Here is a 16,455-nt window from a genome sequence, read left to right as displayed (position 1 = left end):
TCTGCCACCTAGTGGGGGCCTAGAGTAAAACGGAACGTCGAAATTGACGAGCAGACAGCCAGATGGCGTCAAATTGAAATGTCTGCACAAGGTAGCTGTGCCCATACGATTATTATTATTATTATTATTATTATTATTATTATTATTATTATTATTATTATTACTTCCGAAATTGGGTGCGGGTGTTATTTAAAATTTTGGGAAATTTATCTTTCCGAATGCGCGTAAATCGGGCAGCAGCGCCGGCTGGGTGGACAGTTCACTCGTGGAAGACTGGGTAAAGACTGTCTGCCAACGTCGCCCTGGTGCATTATTCGGACAAAAGAGCTTGCTTGTTCTCAACAGCTACCGCGGCCACGCAACAGACGCTGTGAAGAAACATATCAAGGAAGGTAAAACCGACCTAGCAGTCATTCCGGGAGGGATGACGTCTATGCTATAACCGCTGGATGTCTGCGTGAATCGTCCATTTAAAGCAGCCTTGAAATAGCGCTATATAGAATGGATGGTGGCTGATAATCACACACTGACGCCAACTGGTCGCATTCAGCTCCAAGAAGTTCAGCTGCTGTGTTGATGGATTTTGCCGGCATGGAATCGTATCCCTGCAGACCTCATACGGAAGAGATTCAGGAAATGTAGCATTTCTAGTGCTATGGATGGCAGCCATGACGACATTTTCTGGGTAGGTGATGGTGATGAAAGTTCCGAAGTTGGTACTGATGATGATGATGTTGACTGAATTCATTGGATATCGTTCTGGAAATGTTTGTTTAGGTACCTATATTTGTATTTTCTTATCAGTTGATGTGTGTTAGTAAAGATTGTAAATAATTTTGACTTAACTTTTTTAAATTTTGTTCTTTCAAAATAAGGGTGCGGGTCTTATTCGGTTGCGGGTGGTATTTGAAATTATACGGTGTGTATTTATTTCTAAGGTCCTGAAAACTTCTATATCCCTCATGATGTCTTCCTTGAAGTTCAATTCATTCCTTTCTTCTCTTGTTTCCTCCAGCCAATTTATTATTGTGGGAAATAATTACACTAAATAATCATCTTGTGAGTCCAAAAATTGCCAAACGTGTCCTACGTACAGTATTGATGAAACTATCTGTGTGACCATAGAGCTCTCCAATCCCCCATTTGATTAAAATTGCATTTTTCTGCGCGGGTCCGTATATTTTCTTAAGAATTTTACGTTTTTGTTTTTCAATATCTGAAATTTTACAGTGACCTCCTAAAGTTAAGGTTTCTGATGCATAAAGAGCTTCCGGTAAGATAAATATTTTTTTAATGTTGCAGTTTAACATTACTGTAGTTTACTGTAGTAGTCCCGTATTAGTCTAAATGCCCTATGAAAGTTTGAGGCTCTTTCCGTAATGAAAAAGGCTATTTAATCCAGAAGGAAGAATTATTTTTCCAAGGTAATTGGAAAAATATTGTGAGATTGTCCCACACGCCATGCGACAATTATTATTATTATTATTATTATTATTATTATTATTATTATTATTATTATTATTATTATTATTATTATTATTATTATTATTATTATTATTATTATTATTACATACATATATCATCATTGCATATCGTTATGCCGTTCAGCGTTCAGTCTGAAAGCGCCTGTGAATTTACTAAACGTCGCCACAATCCAGTATTTGCACTAGTGCTGTGACCTCATTTACTTCTGTACCTCTTCTTTTAAATCGTTAGAAACTGAATCTAACCATCGTCGTCTTGGTCTCCCACTAATTCTTTTACTCTCCACAACAGAGTCCATTATTCTCCTAGGTAACCTATCTTACTTCATTCGCTTCACACGACCTCACGACCGAAGCCAGTTTATGCGTACAGCTTTATCTATCGAGTTTATTCCTAACTTAGCCTTTAACTTCTGATTCCGAGTACCCTCCTCGCATTGTTCCCACCTGTTTGTAACTGCAATCATTCTAGCTAACTTCATGTCTGTTACTTCTAACTTATGAATAAGATATCCTGAGTCATTGTTATTATTATTAGTTGACTCTGGAACAGTTAGCTTATAAGTTAAAATGAACTCTGAATTTGAACGTCCGAGGAGATGAAACCTAAATGTTGGAGATCGCATAAATTTGCCAATTTAAATCTTGACATGATCCAGAATTTCAGTTCCCCTTAATGGATCAATCAATATCCGAATACCTTCCTATGATCTCATTTCTCTTTTGTTGCAGGTATCATCAACTCGATATTGTCATGGGACTGGTTCCAAGTTCTGAGCAGGCTGTCATATTCTGTGTATTTGTTACACCCGTCCCTGCAGGTGACTCAGTACGCCTCTACACGTGTGCCTGTTCACCTGGATGATTTATACGTAGTAAGTTTATATTTTAGCAATATATATATAATCATTTTTATTATTACATTTTTGCTATTGGTTTAACGTCACATCCACATATTGAAGGATTTCGGCGACGTAAGGAGGGGAAAGAAGTGGCCGTGTCCTTAATTTTGGACCAGCCCCAGCGTTAGCCTGGTGCGAAAATGAGAAACCACGGTATAGACTATTCGGGGCTGCCAATTCTCTCTCTCTGTCAGAAATAATGCAATTATATAGTCGTGTTCTTCGGTCAGAATTCGTCCAGCTCCTTGGCTTAAGTTCAGAGGGACCGGGTTCGATTCATGGTCGAAACGGATTTCAATTGCGTCTGGTTAATTCATGTAACTCAGGAGCTGGGAATTTGTGTTCATTGACACAAAATATATCACACTACCAACAACCACAGAAACTCGCAGGCTGTACTGAAGGCACCCTTCACAATATGGTTGGTGTCGGAAAGGGAATCTAACCTTAAAACTCGGATTAAAAAACACATATTGCCCTCTCAAAGTAAATGAAATACAGAAGCAGACTAAGAAGAATTATGTACATATATCTGGTGAGGAAAAATCCGAGTCCTTGGCTGAAAGATCAGCGTACTTCCCTTCGTATCAAAGGGTCGCAAGTTCGATTCCAGGCCGGGTTGGGGATTTTAATCGCTTCCGATTAATTCTTTTGGCTCGGTGACTGGATTTTGGTGTCTGTCGCAACACTTTCCTCTTCACGTTCAGAAAGCACACCACGCAACACACCACTACAGAAAAACGCAATAGAAAGGACATCCTTCCATATAGCTTTGGCGTAGGAATGGCATCTGGCCTTAAAACTTTGCTATATCTACATGCGCGACGCAGTTAACACCCCCGATACTACAGATTTGCGAAAAGTGGTAGAAGAATCTGGTGAGGACAATGATCCGTTCGCATCGCCATTCAGTACGCCTGGAAGGTATGCAAAGCCACATAACAGCGTTGACGAATAATTTGCCGGCTTAACTCCTAGCCCCATTCCAGTTCACAGACACGTGTTATGCTGCTGTAGAGCGAGGTGTGTCCTTCCCAGGCTGAATTTTCCTGCTAGTGGATTACAATGCCGGCCCCGTGGTGTAGGGGTATCGTTCCTGCCTCTTACCAGGATTCGACTCCCGGCCAGGTCTGGGAGTTTTACCTGGACCTGAGGGCTGGTTCGAGGTCCACTCAGCCTACGTGATTAGAATTGAGGAGCTATATGACGGTGAGATAGCGGCCCCGGTCTACAAAGCCAAGAATAAGGCAGAGAGGATTCGTCGTGCTGACCACGCGATACCTCGTAATCTGCAAGCCTTCGGGCTGAGCAGCGGTCGCTTGGTAGGCCAAGGCCATTCAAGGGCTGTAGTGCCATGGGGTTTGGTTTGGTTTTCAGTGGATTACAATGCGACCGGACTCATGTCCCTACCAGATACATTATTTTAAAGGAAACACATAAAATCTATTTATTAGAACTCCAATTAGGTTCGTTCCCTCAAAAACAATTTGTCTCTCAACGAGTTTACCTGGAATTTCTCAGCTAACATTATCCCCTTGTCCCTATGTTAAACTACAGTCACCTTAATATTAAAATATTATTACCTAAATTAAAAACATAGATTATATGATCATGATTGCTTTCAAATGTTGTGCACTTGCTCTAACTTCACACATTGTCTTACAAATACTTTTATTGTTCTAGTTTCCTCACTTCTTCGGTGACCTGGTGCTCGCTCTGATATTCGCCATCCCTATGTCTCTAGTCTTCGAATCACCATTCATCGTCCTCGAGAAAGAGCTGCTAGGTAAGCGCATCATGATTTCTCATCATTTTCGTCAGTTACATTAGTACCTCAATCCATGTAATAAACTCCAAAAATGATCGGTTTTATTTTGAGAGTTTCGAGGTTACTGGAATAAATAAGGAATTTATATGATATGAGCGTAGTATCACTGAAATATGCACAACTTACTGTACATAGATATTCCGTATCAAAACTGGCCATAGAAAATATGACAGGCTTCTTCTCACTTCGAGAATTTGTATCCCTGAAAAGTAGCCAACTTAGTTCCAGGTCTGTTGGTAGAATGGTTATCAGGTTAGTCGCTAGTGTCCAAGATAGAGAGATTGTATCCCAGCCAAGATCGAAGAAATTTTAAAGTCGAGAAAATTCACAGATCACATTGTTTTCCCAAAACTCAAGTACTCGTATGCTTCCATAGAGCTCTCGGTCTTCTGGGCAAAACCCACGAACATACTACTTTGGCGTAGCAGGCGGAGAGGTGATACTCCCATGAGGCGCGTACCGGGTGGCGGATAGGGGGGGTCCTAACCGGATTGCCGGCGGACTTGAGGGAAATAAAATACCTCTCGCGGACCAAACAGACAGCCCCCCTGTGGGTGGGAGACGCACACGAAGACACGGTATCTCCTGGCTGTCGTAAGAGGCGACTAAAAGGGGTGACCAGCGGTTGATCAAATTATAACCATGCGACTACTTGTGATTTGTACCACCATGGGTCACTTTTACTTGCGGGTAGTACCAATATGTTAGGCACCAAATAGGTTTGTGATTAGTAACAATAGAGTACGGTGCCGGCTTCTACAGTTCCTGTGATTAGTACACCTGTATGAGCAATACCATGGAATGAGCTACACCATAGTTCTGCCTTGCCTGTGCTTAGTATCCACTCTGTGAGGAACACCCCGGGATAGTGTGGGTTCCTGGTTAGTCCACTTTTGTGAGGAACGTCATAGGTTTGCGTTGCCTGTAAATAGCGCCACAGTGTGCGAAACACCATAGGTCTGTCTCCTATGTGCGAATTTCATTACCTGTGAATAGTACCATACTGTGTGGAATGCCGCGAGTCTACGCTACTTTTGATTAGTACCGCAACGTGTCAAATACCATGGTTCTACTTGCCTAACAATAAGTACCATTATGAGAGGCCGATGACTTGGATTTTGGACCCCTTTTGGACTAAAAGCTTCATCGCTTCAGTATTATGCTATAGATGCAGTCCCTTGGTCAGTAATACTATTGTTTCACGTCAGTTTCTGCGAATGCGAGATATTGCGGGTTGGATCCATTGACTGTTTTAAATTCATATCCATCCATTCATCCTTGTCCTCACATTTTGAATCCTGGTCAGTGGAAGATGTTGGACTTTTAATATGTCATTCCATTTCGTCTCATTTCATTGCATTAGGGGCTGATGACCTCAATATTCGGCCCCTTTAAACAACAAGCATCATCATCATCATCATCATCTGGGCGAAACAAACCATAGCGCTACACCCCGTGGAACCTTGGATTATCAAACCACCACTGCTCAGCTCGAAGGCCTTCAGATTAGGAGGTGTCGTATGGTCAACACAACCGACCTTCTAGGCTGTTATTCTTGACTTTCTAGACCATGAGCGCTATCTCACCGCCAGATTCCTCAATAGGCTGAGTGTGCCTCAAACCAGTCTACAGATCCAGGCAAAAATCCAGATCTGGCCGGTAATCGAACCTGCGAGCTCTGTGTAAAAGGCAGGTACTCTACCACTACACCACGGGGCCGGCTCGAAATTCTTAACAAGAACAGATTATTAGAGTAGTGTGATCTGACAGGGAGAACTTAGCATCGATATTAATGCACAAAAGTCTTGCAGCCGATACCACGGTACTACTACTAGTGAAATGTTTTCATTCCTTCCCTGAAGGGGGAAGGCGGGCCTCTTAGACGGTAACGTCGTCTCTCATGCCAGGAGATTTGTAACGGTGAAGGAGATGCACGGAGAAGATAAGAGGGTTGAAGGCCGTGGCCCATACTAGGATCTGTCCTGGAATTCGCCTTAGTGCAAGAGTATGGAAAATCACGGAATCTGAAGAGAGCCGACGGTGGAGACCAACCTTGAGGTCCAGCCCTCTTACGTCTCTTAAATGCAGTGCGTAGATCATTGGTAGAGGCGTAGCCACCCCTCCTCTGATCGGTTGGCCGGTCAGAGTGCAGACCAGCCGTGACCACTTGTAGACCGGGACACACTCTGCATCATGAGACCACATCATGGCATTATCATTCGTTAATGAGAAACTGCTAATATCAGAAATTATTACTTCGGTGATCACGTTTATGGTTTCCTTACGTGACTCTTGGTATCGTAGTCGTAGCCACAGGATATCCAACCTTCAAATATCACGTCAAATTCGTTCCCCCAGATTCATTCGATTACTTATATATGCACAAATATTGTTCCAAACTTTTAAAATAATGTGTGATACCGAATAATAATGACCATATAGACTCACTCTGGGCAGTCTCGTCGTGGCACTAAACCCTACCAGATGGCAGATCAACTCGGATCTCTGTTGGGTAGTGAATTGAATTATGTCGGGTAAATATGAAATTTCTGAGCAGAGCGTAGTGGCAACGTGGACTTCCTTCCGCTCTGTTACTAATTAAAGGTCACCTCTTCTGTTATTGACTACACTTCATTAATGGGTATTTCCTAGATGCATTAATTTCGATAGCCTAAGTAATTCAAAGTCATATATTTAAGTCGAAACTGAAAACAAAAGTCTTTACTTTTAAATAAATCTTCAGTCTGACTAAATCTTCTGGCTTTGAACCCGTGATCCTGGGAATTGGAAGCCGACATTCTACCTCTCATACACAATGCATAATTGAAACAGTACTGTGATATTACTTTCCACGCTTTGTTTGTGTTGACCACTGTGTGCTAGTGTTCCATGACCTTGCCCTCCTTCGTCCTATCCCAGGCAGTAACCCTGAGTGCTCACTTGCTGAACTCACTCTGCATCCTCCGTTTATCACCGCCTGCTGAAGTCATGATGCTCTGGTGTTGCATCCTTTTCTTCACTTCCGTCTTCATTACCTAGCCCCTTGGGAAAATTCCCAAAATGTTTCGTTATGTTTTCTCTGTGAGGGACCAAGAAAGCTACAGGGACATTGTTTTGACTATGACGGGGATTGTCACACGCTCTGTCGCCTGCGCTGCGAGCCTGTCTCCCGCCAAGCACTTTGCCGTAATGCGGCAAACACTCACCCAGCACTGAGTCATTTAATATAGAAATATGTACTTTCTCAGTTCACAGCTGGTTCTGAGAATGTTTACCATTAACAGTTACACATTGCCGGCATCTCCTTACAAAAGAACAGTCTGAAATATCCCGGTGATCCCACACGAGATTGAAAACTTGCCATCTATCACGATTGAAAGGTTTACTCTATATGGGATGTTTTAAGCTAATTATGTTGTGAGACTGAGAGAAAATAATGATCTCATTTCAGGAGGGAAGAAGCCAGTCCCGAAGCCTCTGCCTGTAGCCAGCACTTCACATGCCTCCCAACTGTATTCAACCACGCCTGCAGAGAATTATCCTTCTGTATATACTCAAGAAGAAAATAAAACTCCTGAAGGTGTGCTGTGATTGACGAATACACCTCGGTCGTTAGAAGTGAGAAGTCTGAACTTCCTCCCATATTTCCATCACATTGGAAACACCGTAAGAGTAATTCCCGAAAGATATTCGCTCCAGAAGTCATCGGATATAATTTCCGGAGGATCACACGACTTCCTTACTGGGAGAAGTAACAGCAACCTCACACTCAGATGTGCCACATGATCTCACGCCGAGGATACTTTGATAGAGTGATTGTTTATATGCATTTATTCCCACGTTCACGACAATATAAACGATATCCGACGTTTTTGTAACATTCCGAAAGACAACTTGTTTTCCAAAGTCCCTTTGAGCTGTGCCGATGTACATACATGCCAGCTGTTGTCATGGCATACTCTAGCATCGATGGAATTTGACGTCCGACATCCAGGTTACTTCTGAGTGTGCTGAAATCCCTCAGCTGCACATTGGAATACCGCAATTGTTCCGATATCTGTCGTAACTTCAAGAATCATCACACAATTACATTTAATTTTCATGCAGCACTGAGCGCGCTAGGTGGAAGGGAGTTTCGGAACTTAAGATTTTCTTATTGTTTTCTTGATGGGGTTTTATCAGAAAATACCTCGTATTGGTACGGATTAGGAGAGGTATTTTACAATTTTGTAATAACATAATTCATCATAACAATGTGAATATGCAAATAACTGTCTCCTAATGATTTAATAAACCTGGCCTAGAGAACCTAAACATTTTGACAGAAAAATTCTTCGCATGACAATGAGATTTCAGCTCGTAGGAGGACATTATCCGCTGAAATGAAGCGAGAAATTGTACCAAAAAAAAGAGCATGACAAAAGGAATTCCTGTCTGCTCAAACCAGGATTAAGATCGATTGACGAAACTCATTGTTCAAGTACTGGAAAATGGATCAAATTTTTCGGTTAAGTAGTATGAGTAGGTGAAATAGACCTTCACACAGACTGAAAATTAACAAGTTCAAGGGCTTCCAAAAAGCAAAAAATTCGGAATATCAGAAGGGAAGAAGAAAGGAGACATACTGACAGAAAATGGATGCAGAGATAGTGGAATGCAATAAAGACGTCCAGTAAAGTTTTACTACTTGTTTAACATTGTCTATAATGGCTTTGAAGGAATGAAGGAATGAAAGAAATTTAATTATTTAAGAAATACACAAACTTATTGTACACTCCTTAAAATCTACTGCGGCCTCAAAATATCGCTCACATCACTGTTTATTTTAATAGTACTAAGAGTAAGAGTAAATTATTTAAGACTTAATTTGTTATTTTATTTAAAATTATCTAGTGGAAGTACTCCCTGATCTAAGGATTAAACGCGTTTTCCTTTAATGCTTTTTATCTTATAACGAAACGTATAGTTTCGCTGTTATATTTGATTTCATGACATTTTTGTACCATATTGCATACAATGTATAAATATCTGTTTATTGTGTATTAACGAATATTAAATTATTTTGACAATTATTTACTTCATTCTACTCCTTTCACCCTGAAATGAGTTCCTTCTTCAGTTAACAAAGGTGAGTAGAAACTTGAAACTTCACAACCTAGTACAACTAATTGCCATGCATATGAACTGTGCTGGTGGAGTTACTGAAATCTTATAAATTCCGCTCAAAGATATTTTCAAGTGTCCTGTACTATTTAGAAACTAACTTTTTCGGTACTAATATGTAATACCCACGTACTGTACATAAACTTGTAATTCTTTCTCCGTTGATTTAAAGTCAAATTTCCTTCTTTCTTTCAAAATCTGCTCACCCTCCAGGGTTGGTTTTCCCCTCGGACTCAGCGAGGGATCCCACCTTTACCGTCTCAAGGGCAGTCACCTGAAGAGTGAGACTTTGGGTCGGGAGATACAACTGAGAAGGACGACCAGTACTTTGCCCAAACCGCCTCACTTGCTATGCTGAAACGGGCCTTGTGGTGAGATGGGAATATTGGCAGGGATAGACAAGGAAGGGAAAAGGAAGCGGCCGTGGCCTTAAGTTAGGTACCATCCCGGCATTTGCCTGGAGGAGGAGTTGGAAGTCACGGAAAACAACTCCTGGATTGCCTGAGGTGGGAATCGAACCCCCTCTACTCAGTTGTCCCCCAGAGGTTGAGTGGGCACCGTTTCAGCCCTCGCACCACTTTCCAAATTTCGTGGCAAAGCCGGGAATCGAAACCGGGCTACCAGGGCTGGCAGCTAATCACACTAGCCACTACACCACTGATGCGGACGAAAGTCTAATTGTGTAATATAATTTCCGGACTGGGTAGTTCAGGTAGTAGAGCGCTGACCTTCTGAGCTCAAGTTGGCGTGTTCGATCTCGCCTCAATCCGGTGGTATTCGAAGGTGCTCAAATACGACATCCTCATATTTACTGGCACGTCATGTAAATCCACCTCTGTGTAGCTAGTGGGACGTAAATCAAATGTTATTGTAACGAAGCTTTGATGGAGAGCACAGGTGAGAGAAGTTGCGGGTATGAATTGGTGGATATACGAAAATGGAAAGATTGAATTAAAACTTTCAAATTGGCAGTTTTATTTCTTTTCTTAACCTTTCGCCTTTTTTTCTTTCTCTTCGAAACATTTTTTTGCATGTTGCTTTACGTCGCACCGACATAGATAAGTCTTATGGGGACGATGGGAGAGGAAAGGGCTAGAAGTGGGAAGGAATCGGCCGTGGCCTTAATTACGGTACAGCTCCAGCATTTGCCTGGTGTAAAAATGGAAAACCACGGAAAACCATCTTCAGGGCTGCCGACAGTGGGGTTTGAACCCACTATCTCACGAATACTGGACACTTAAGCGACTGCAGCTATCGAGCTTGGTCTTTTCAAATCTTAATACCTTCAGAAGTGATTAACATTGGTTACAGATATCTTATGCAGACTAAGATAAAATAACAATAGCAAATCTCAGAGTTTTGAACTTCCCTGTTTGAATTGTGATTCGTTTTCCAAATTCAGCTACATCTTTTGCGACCGCTTTTGTATCAGTATTGAAAAGGAGAGGGGACAAAACGCAACCGTGCTTCAGTCCCTTTCGCAATGCTTGTTATTTTTCATAGGCCTCACTTTTTATCACTGCAGACTGATTTTTGTACAGATATCATTTAGGCCCTAATCCTTCTTCCTCGGTAAATGCTCCTGATTTTCTTAAAATTGTGCAGTAGTGCGATTTTTGCGGTAGTTAGGACACTTGTCAGAACGTCCCTTCTTGGGAATAGGTATAACAACATTCTTGTTAAAATATCATGGCGCTTCTTCTGTATTATGTATCTAACGCACTAAATGAAACAACATTGCGATGCCGGTTTCTCTCATTGGAGTATTTCACAGTTTTAGCTGATTTGTTCCTCTTTAGGTCATTCAATGATCTGTCAAATTATGACCTCAAAATTAGGTCCCCTATCTCATGAGAATCAGCAGCCTCTTCTTGTTCCAGAAACGTATAGTGTACGTCTCTCCATTGATATCTCCATTTAATATGTTACTGCTATCTCGCTGCCTTATTTTATTCCCCTAAAATTGGTGTGCATTACTATATGAGGTCTTGAAACTCACACACCTGGTTTTCCTTTCTCCAAACGTGTCCTTGATGTTTCAATAAGCAGCTTCTACCATTTCTGCAACCATACAATATTCAACAATTTTTAACTTCTTTTCCAGCCATTCGCCTTAAGCTGCCCTGCACAAGCTATCTTCTTAATTCTTAAATCACCTGTGTTACAGTATTATCTCTCCTCCTCATTTGTTGCTGTACTTCCACACCTCGTCAATCTGGCCTAGTATCACCAGAGTTATCCGGTGATCCTTACTTGCTTATAACTTTCTTCCTTACTTTTATACAGGAGACCCAATGACCTTATTCTTCACAACTGCCTCATTTTCATCTATTGTGTACCTTTCAACCTATTTATTCAGTCTTTGAACAACATGTTTCTTGAAACAATCCCTCGCTTATTTTTTGTTTTCAACTTGTCTATGACCCATATCTTTGCATTCCCTTCTTCAATTACTTGCAACATCGCACGGCATTGCATGACCATCAAGTTGTTTTCAGGGTTCACCTTTGCTCCTGGGAAGCTAATGCAATTCCACATCTGGTTTCTGGATATCTTAATTACAATTACCCGCAGCGGATTCGCGCTACGTTTTACGTCCGCTGCAGCACAGCCCTAAAACGGAAACTTTTTGATCACGCCTGATAGAAAATTGAATAAGAAATCTAGCATAACAGAACTTTTACGCCTAGTGAATATGATTAAAACATACAGGAAAGACCGACATGACGACTCATTGTTGATGGAACGAAAATACCGAAAACTGGTTTTGAGTAAATTTTAATGTGTGCGGATATAGACTGTCCTTAATTTTAATAAGTGTATCTAGCCATAATCACTGTTGACAATGGTTTTATTTTTTTCTAATGATTATGACATCTCTAACCGTACCAGCGGAACGAACTGGAAGTTGCCGTCAAAATCATCTTGCCGTGTATTATGAAGATTGTTAACTCCAATTGAGTACATCATCTGATAATTATTTGTGGTCAAGTTCCAAATTAAATATTTCGGACCTTATCTTAAAATAATCACTCGTTGATAACAGCTATAAACGAATGATTATCGTAACAGTGGACTTTGGTATGGAATTCCTTAGGTTCATTTAGAATACAATGGAATACGGATGACGTAGAAAAACATATAGAAGTCCTTGAGATCTGAGTTCTCTATTCGTTATCATGTTGACTCTGCCCTATTATGACATATTTAAAGGCATTATTATCAGAATGATGGAAGAACGTGATTATTGATATCGTAATGTGGCCATGGGACTGCCCATTTTACGCAAAATCTTTACAACGGGGACGAGATTTTATTGAAAAGACGCACAAATTCACTGACCGGGACTTGAAGTGTACCGCAGTCACATTTATGAGAAGCCAGTGATGTTGACACTCGGCTATCACTTCCCGGACTGTATTTGTGCTTCCCGCTTTGTCTCGGTTTTTCCTTGTATAATAACTCAATATTTACAGCATGCGAAAAATGTGTATGCACACTGTGTCTACATTAAGAGCCTCCGTGGTAGAGGCGGCAATGCGTCGGCCTCACAACAATGGGTTTCGTGGTTCAAATACCGGTTACTCCACGTAAGACCAGAAATCTTCCTACGTATCAAACTAGGATGGCAAGCTTACGGAAGAAGTTCTTCAGTCTTCAAATCCAACATGCCAACCCACCTGAAGAAGATAGTCTTTGACCAGAGTGTCCTCGCTGTACTGATTTACGGTTGTGAAGCCTGGACATTGAGCGAGTTTGTTAAGCAAAAACTCAGAACAACCCAAAGAGCTATGGAACGGTTCATGCTAGGCTTCACCAAGAAAGACAGCAAGAGAGCAGATTACATCAGGTCAGTCACATTTTAGAAAGGATGTTTACCCTAAAATGGCAGTGGGAAGGCCATGTTGCTCGGAGAACTGATGATAGGTGGACAAAGCTTGTGCTTGAGTGGAGTCCGAAAGATCATCTGAGACCTAGGGGAAGATCACCGGACAGATGGGATAAAGACATCCGTAAGATTACTGGGATCAATTGGCAGAACATCGCTCAAGGCCGTCCCAGATGGAGAGACCTCATGAAAACCTACCTTGCTTCGGACTTAAAGAGGCCACATCGTAAAAACGATTGAATATGGCTGATAGTGACAGTGATAGTGATAGTGATGATTTTCTCCGGGTACTCCGGTTTTCCCTGTCATCTTCCACTCCAGCACCACTCTCGAAAATCATATCATTTCATTTCATCTCTCAGTCATTAATCATTGCCCCAGAGGTATTCAACAGGCCTCGGCAGCCAGCACAGTTCCTAACCTCGCCGCTAGATGGGGGCTTCATTCATTCCATTCCTGACCAGGTCGAATAACTGGAAACCGGCTGTGGATTTTTCACTGTACCCACGTTAGAAATATCGCTCCAGTCATTTAAGGCCATGTGATACATTTCCTTCTTCGCCTATACGTTTTACACCTTGGTTCGGCCGCGGGGTGGAACTGTATCGAATATGTGGATATGGCGCTCTTTTACGGACGAATGCCCTTCTATAGTCCCAATAATTTGTTAACGTCCTGCGCGGGAATCGGCCGTGCATGTGGGGAGAGGCAATAAAAAGGACCTGCCTCGTCTCCCACTCCTCTTCGTCTGCACATAGTGCTAATCACTGTACGCAGTGCCTCAACATAAGGTGTGAGTTAGCGAACCGGGAAGAGAGAGAGCACGCGCGAAGCAGACCTCCCACACTATCTACATGACGCACCCCGCCGATCACACAGAATGACGTTTACTAAGGCCGCGTGCACACCGAGCGCGCTTCGCATAGTGTGTCGCGTGTAGCGTGAAATGCTATGCATAGCGCAAGGCGTGCTTGCTGTTCACACCGAAAACTCTACGCCGTGCTCTCAGCTTAGTTTGGCGCGAGGCGTTTTAGGGTCGTCACAAACTAATGCTGTTATCCAAGTACACTAGAAGCAGTTTACTGATGGATAACAGTTACTTAAAATTAAAAACTAGAAAGAAGAATCGAAAGTGGATTCATGAATTTAATGAAGAACGAATTACTTTCGGAAAATTCCATCGTTTGTACAGAGATGCAAGACTTTGTCGCGATAAATTTTATGATTACTTAAGAATGACAAAAAATACCTTTGACCTTCCAAACCCTACAACTGAAATGTGGCGACAAGTAGCAGAGAAGTATTGGGAGAAATTCAATATTCCCAATTGTCCAGGAGCACCGTGCAGCAAACACGTGGAAATTAAATTTCCGGCTAAATCACGCTCTTTATATAATAATTATAAATAGTATTTTACAATACTGTTACAATTAGTATACACAATTTATCATCGTAACAAAAGTGACGTAAATGTGTGACAAATATTATATTTACTTCCAAACCCACTCCTAGCCTGCAGAGTGATATTCTTCATGTTACCACCCTCCATTTGCAAAATGATAGATTCTATGCACTTTGTCACAAAGTGTCCGGCTACATGGGTAAATGGTTACCGTACTGGCCTTTGGTCACAGGAGTCCCGGGTTCGATTCCCGGCAGAGTCGGGAATTGTAATCATAATTAGTAAATTCCATTGGCACAGGGGCTGGGTGTATATGTGTATTCATAATCATTTCATCTTCACCACGACGCAGGTCACCTACAGGTGTCAATTCAAAAGAGCTGCACCTGGCAAGTCAAACTTCTCCTCGGACACTTCCGACACTAAAATCCATACGCAATTTCATCCTGTCACAGTGTTAAGCCCAGTAAAGTGTGACAATAGAAGTAATATTACTGTATGTGTTTACTGTAGGAATGCGATAAAACTGTTGTAGATACGAAAGTCCACTTATTTTGCAAAACAGTTACATTTTTGTAGTTTTTGTGTCTTGGATTCCATATTTCTTCTCTTTGAAACACTGCATGAATAATTTCTTCTACCATAGCTTCAGAACCAGCTAGGTAACGCTAAGCAATTAACCAACACTGCGCGTTGTCCAGCGCTTCGCTTAGCTGTAAGATAGGCGTTCAGCACAGCAGAGCGCGGGCGGTGTGAACACCTGGCTTAGGAGCAAAGCACTGGTTATGGTTAGCGTGACGCTTAGCGTTGAGCAACACGCGACACACTATGCGAAGCGCGCTCGGTGTGCACGCGGCCTAAGAATTTGGACTACAGACGTTAACCCCATTTGGGTGTACATATTCATCATTAGGTGTTTCTGCAGTGGATGGTACTGTGCTCTCTCCATATGAATAGGCATGAATCGAGACAAAAGTAAGCATCCACTTCCTAGTGGAATTAACCAAAACCGAATAAATTCCCCTAAACTTATTTCATTAGGGATTACATGTTTTACGAAAGAGTTATAACGGATGAATGGAGAGTTCCTGTAGTAGCCTATGTGTAAAAAGCAAAGGGTGATAAACATAAAGCTGATCATTACAGGCCAGCCAGCTTGATATAACATATGTTGCATGAAACTTGTGGGAAAGTTACATTTCCCATGATATTGGGCACGATTTCGAAGGAGGTAGTTAAGGTCCACAAAAGTTTATTGCACTCAGCCTCAGACAGCAGGATTCCTAAGATATAGCAAATATTTTAAATTCACTAAATCAAATGTCCTCGAATGCTACTGATCTATCTAAAGCGTTTGACAAGGTAGATCATGGCAGACTACTGACAAAAAGTGGGACTATTGGACTAGGAAAATTATCAACTGAAAGGGTGGCTACATTTCTAGAAAACAGAACGTACAAAAGTACAGTAAGTAAAGCGTTCGCTGATCGTGTAATCAATAAGTGGGGAGATCCTCGAGGTAATATTATTCAACCTTTATGTTTTCTTGTATATAAATTATATGAGAAAATAGCTGGAATCAGAAATAAGGCTTTTTTCGGATAATGTTATACTGTACATATATGTATACACAAAGACTGTTATGCCTTTCAGCGTTCAGTCTGCAAGCTTCTGTGAACTTACTAAATGTCGCTACAGTCCTCCATTTGCAACTAGTGCTGTGGCCTCATTTAGTTCTATACCTCTTATCTTTAAATCGTTAGAAACTAAGTCTAACCATCGTCGTC

General features: G+C 41.6%; 1 protein-coding gene across 1 annotated transcript in view; it reads left to right on the top strand.

Moving 5' to 3' along the window:
* LOC136865952 (nose resistant to fluoxetine protein 6) overlaps positions 1 to 9,286 on the top strand; it is an 87,936-nt gene extending 78,650 nt beyond the window's left edge. Inside the window, exons 11-13 of the mRNA XM_067142515.2 lie at positions 2,217 to 2,359; positions 4,070 to 4,172; positions 7,666 to 9,286. Coding sequence (XP_066998616.2) covers positions 2,217 to 2,359; positions 4,070 to 4,172; positions 7,666 to 7,805 — 386 coding nt within the window. The 3' untranslated portion in view covers positions 7,806 to 9,286. The remainder of the gene's footprint in view (positions 1 to 2,216; positions 2,360 to 4,069; positions 4,173 to 7,665) is intronic.
* Positions 9,287 to 16,455: the final 7,169 nt, after the last annotated feature.

The sequence above is a fragment of the Anabrus simplex genome, chromosome 3 (assembly GCF_040414725.1).
Source record: "Anabrus simplex isolate iqAnaSimp1 chromosome 3, ASM4041472v1, whole genome shotgun sequence".
Lineage (NCBI taxonomy): Eukaryota > Metazoa > Arthropoda > Insecta > Orthoptera > Tettigoniidae > Anabrus > Anabrus simplex.
The sequence above is the reverse complement of the archived record's forward strand: the minus strand, read 5'-3'. Positions and strand labels throughout refer to the sequence as shown.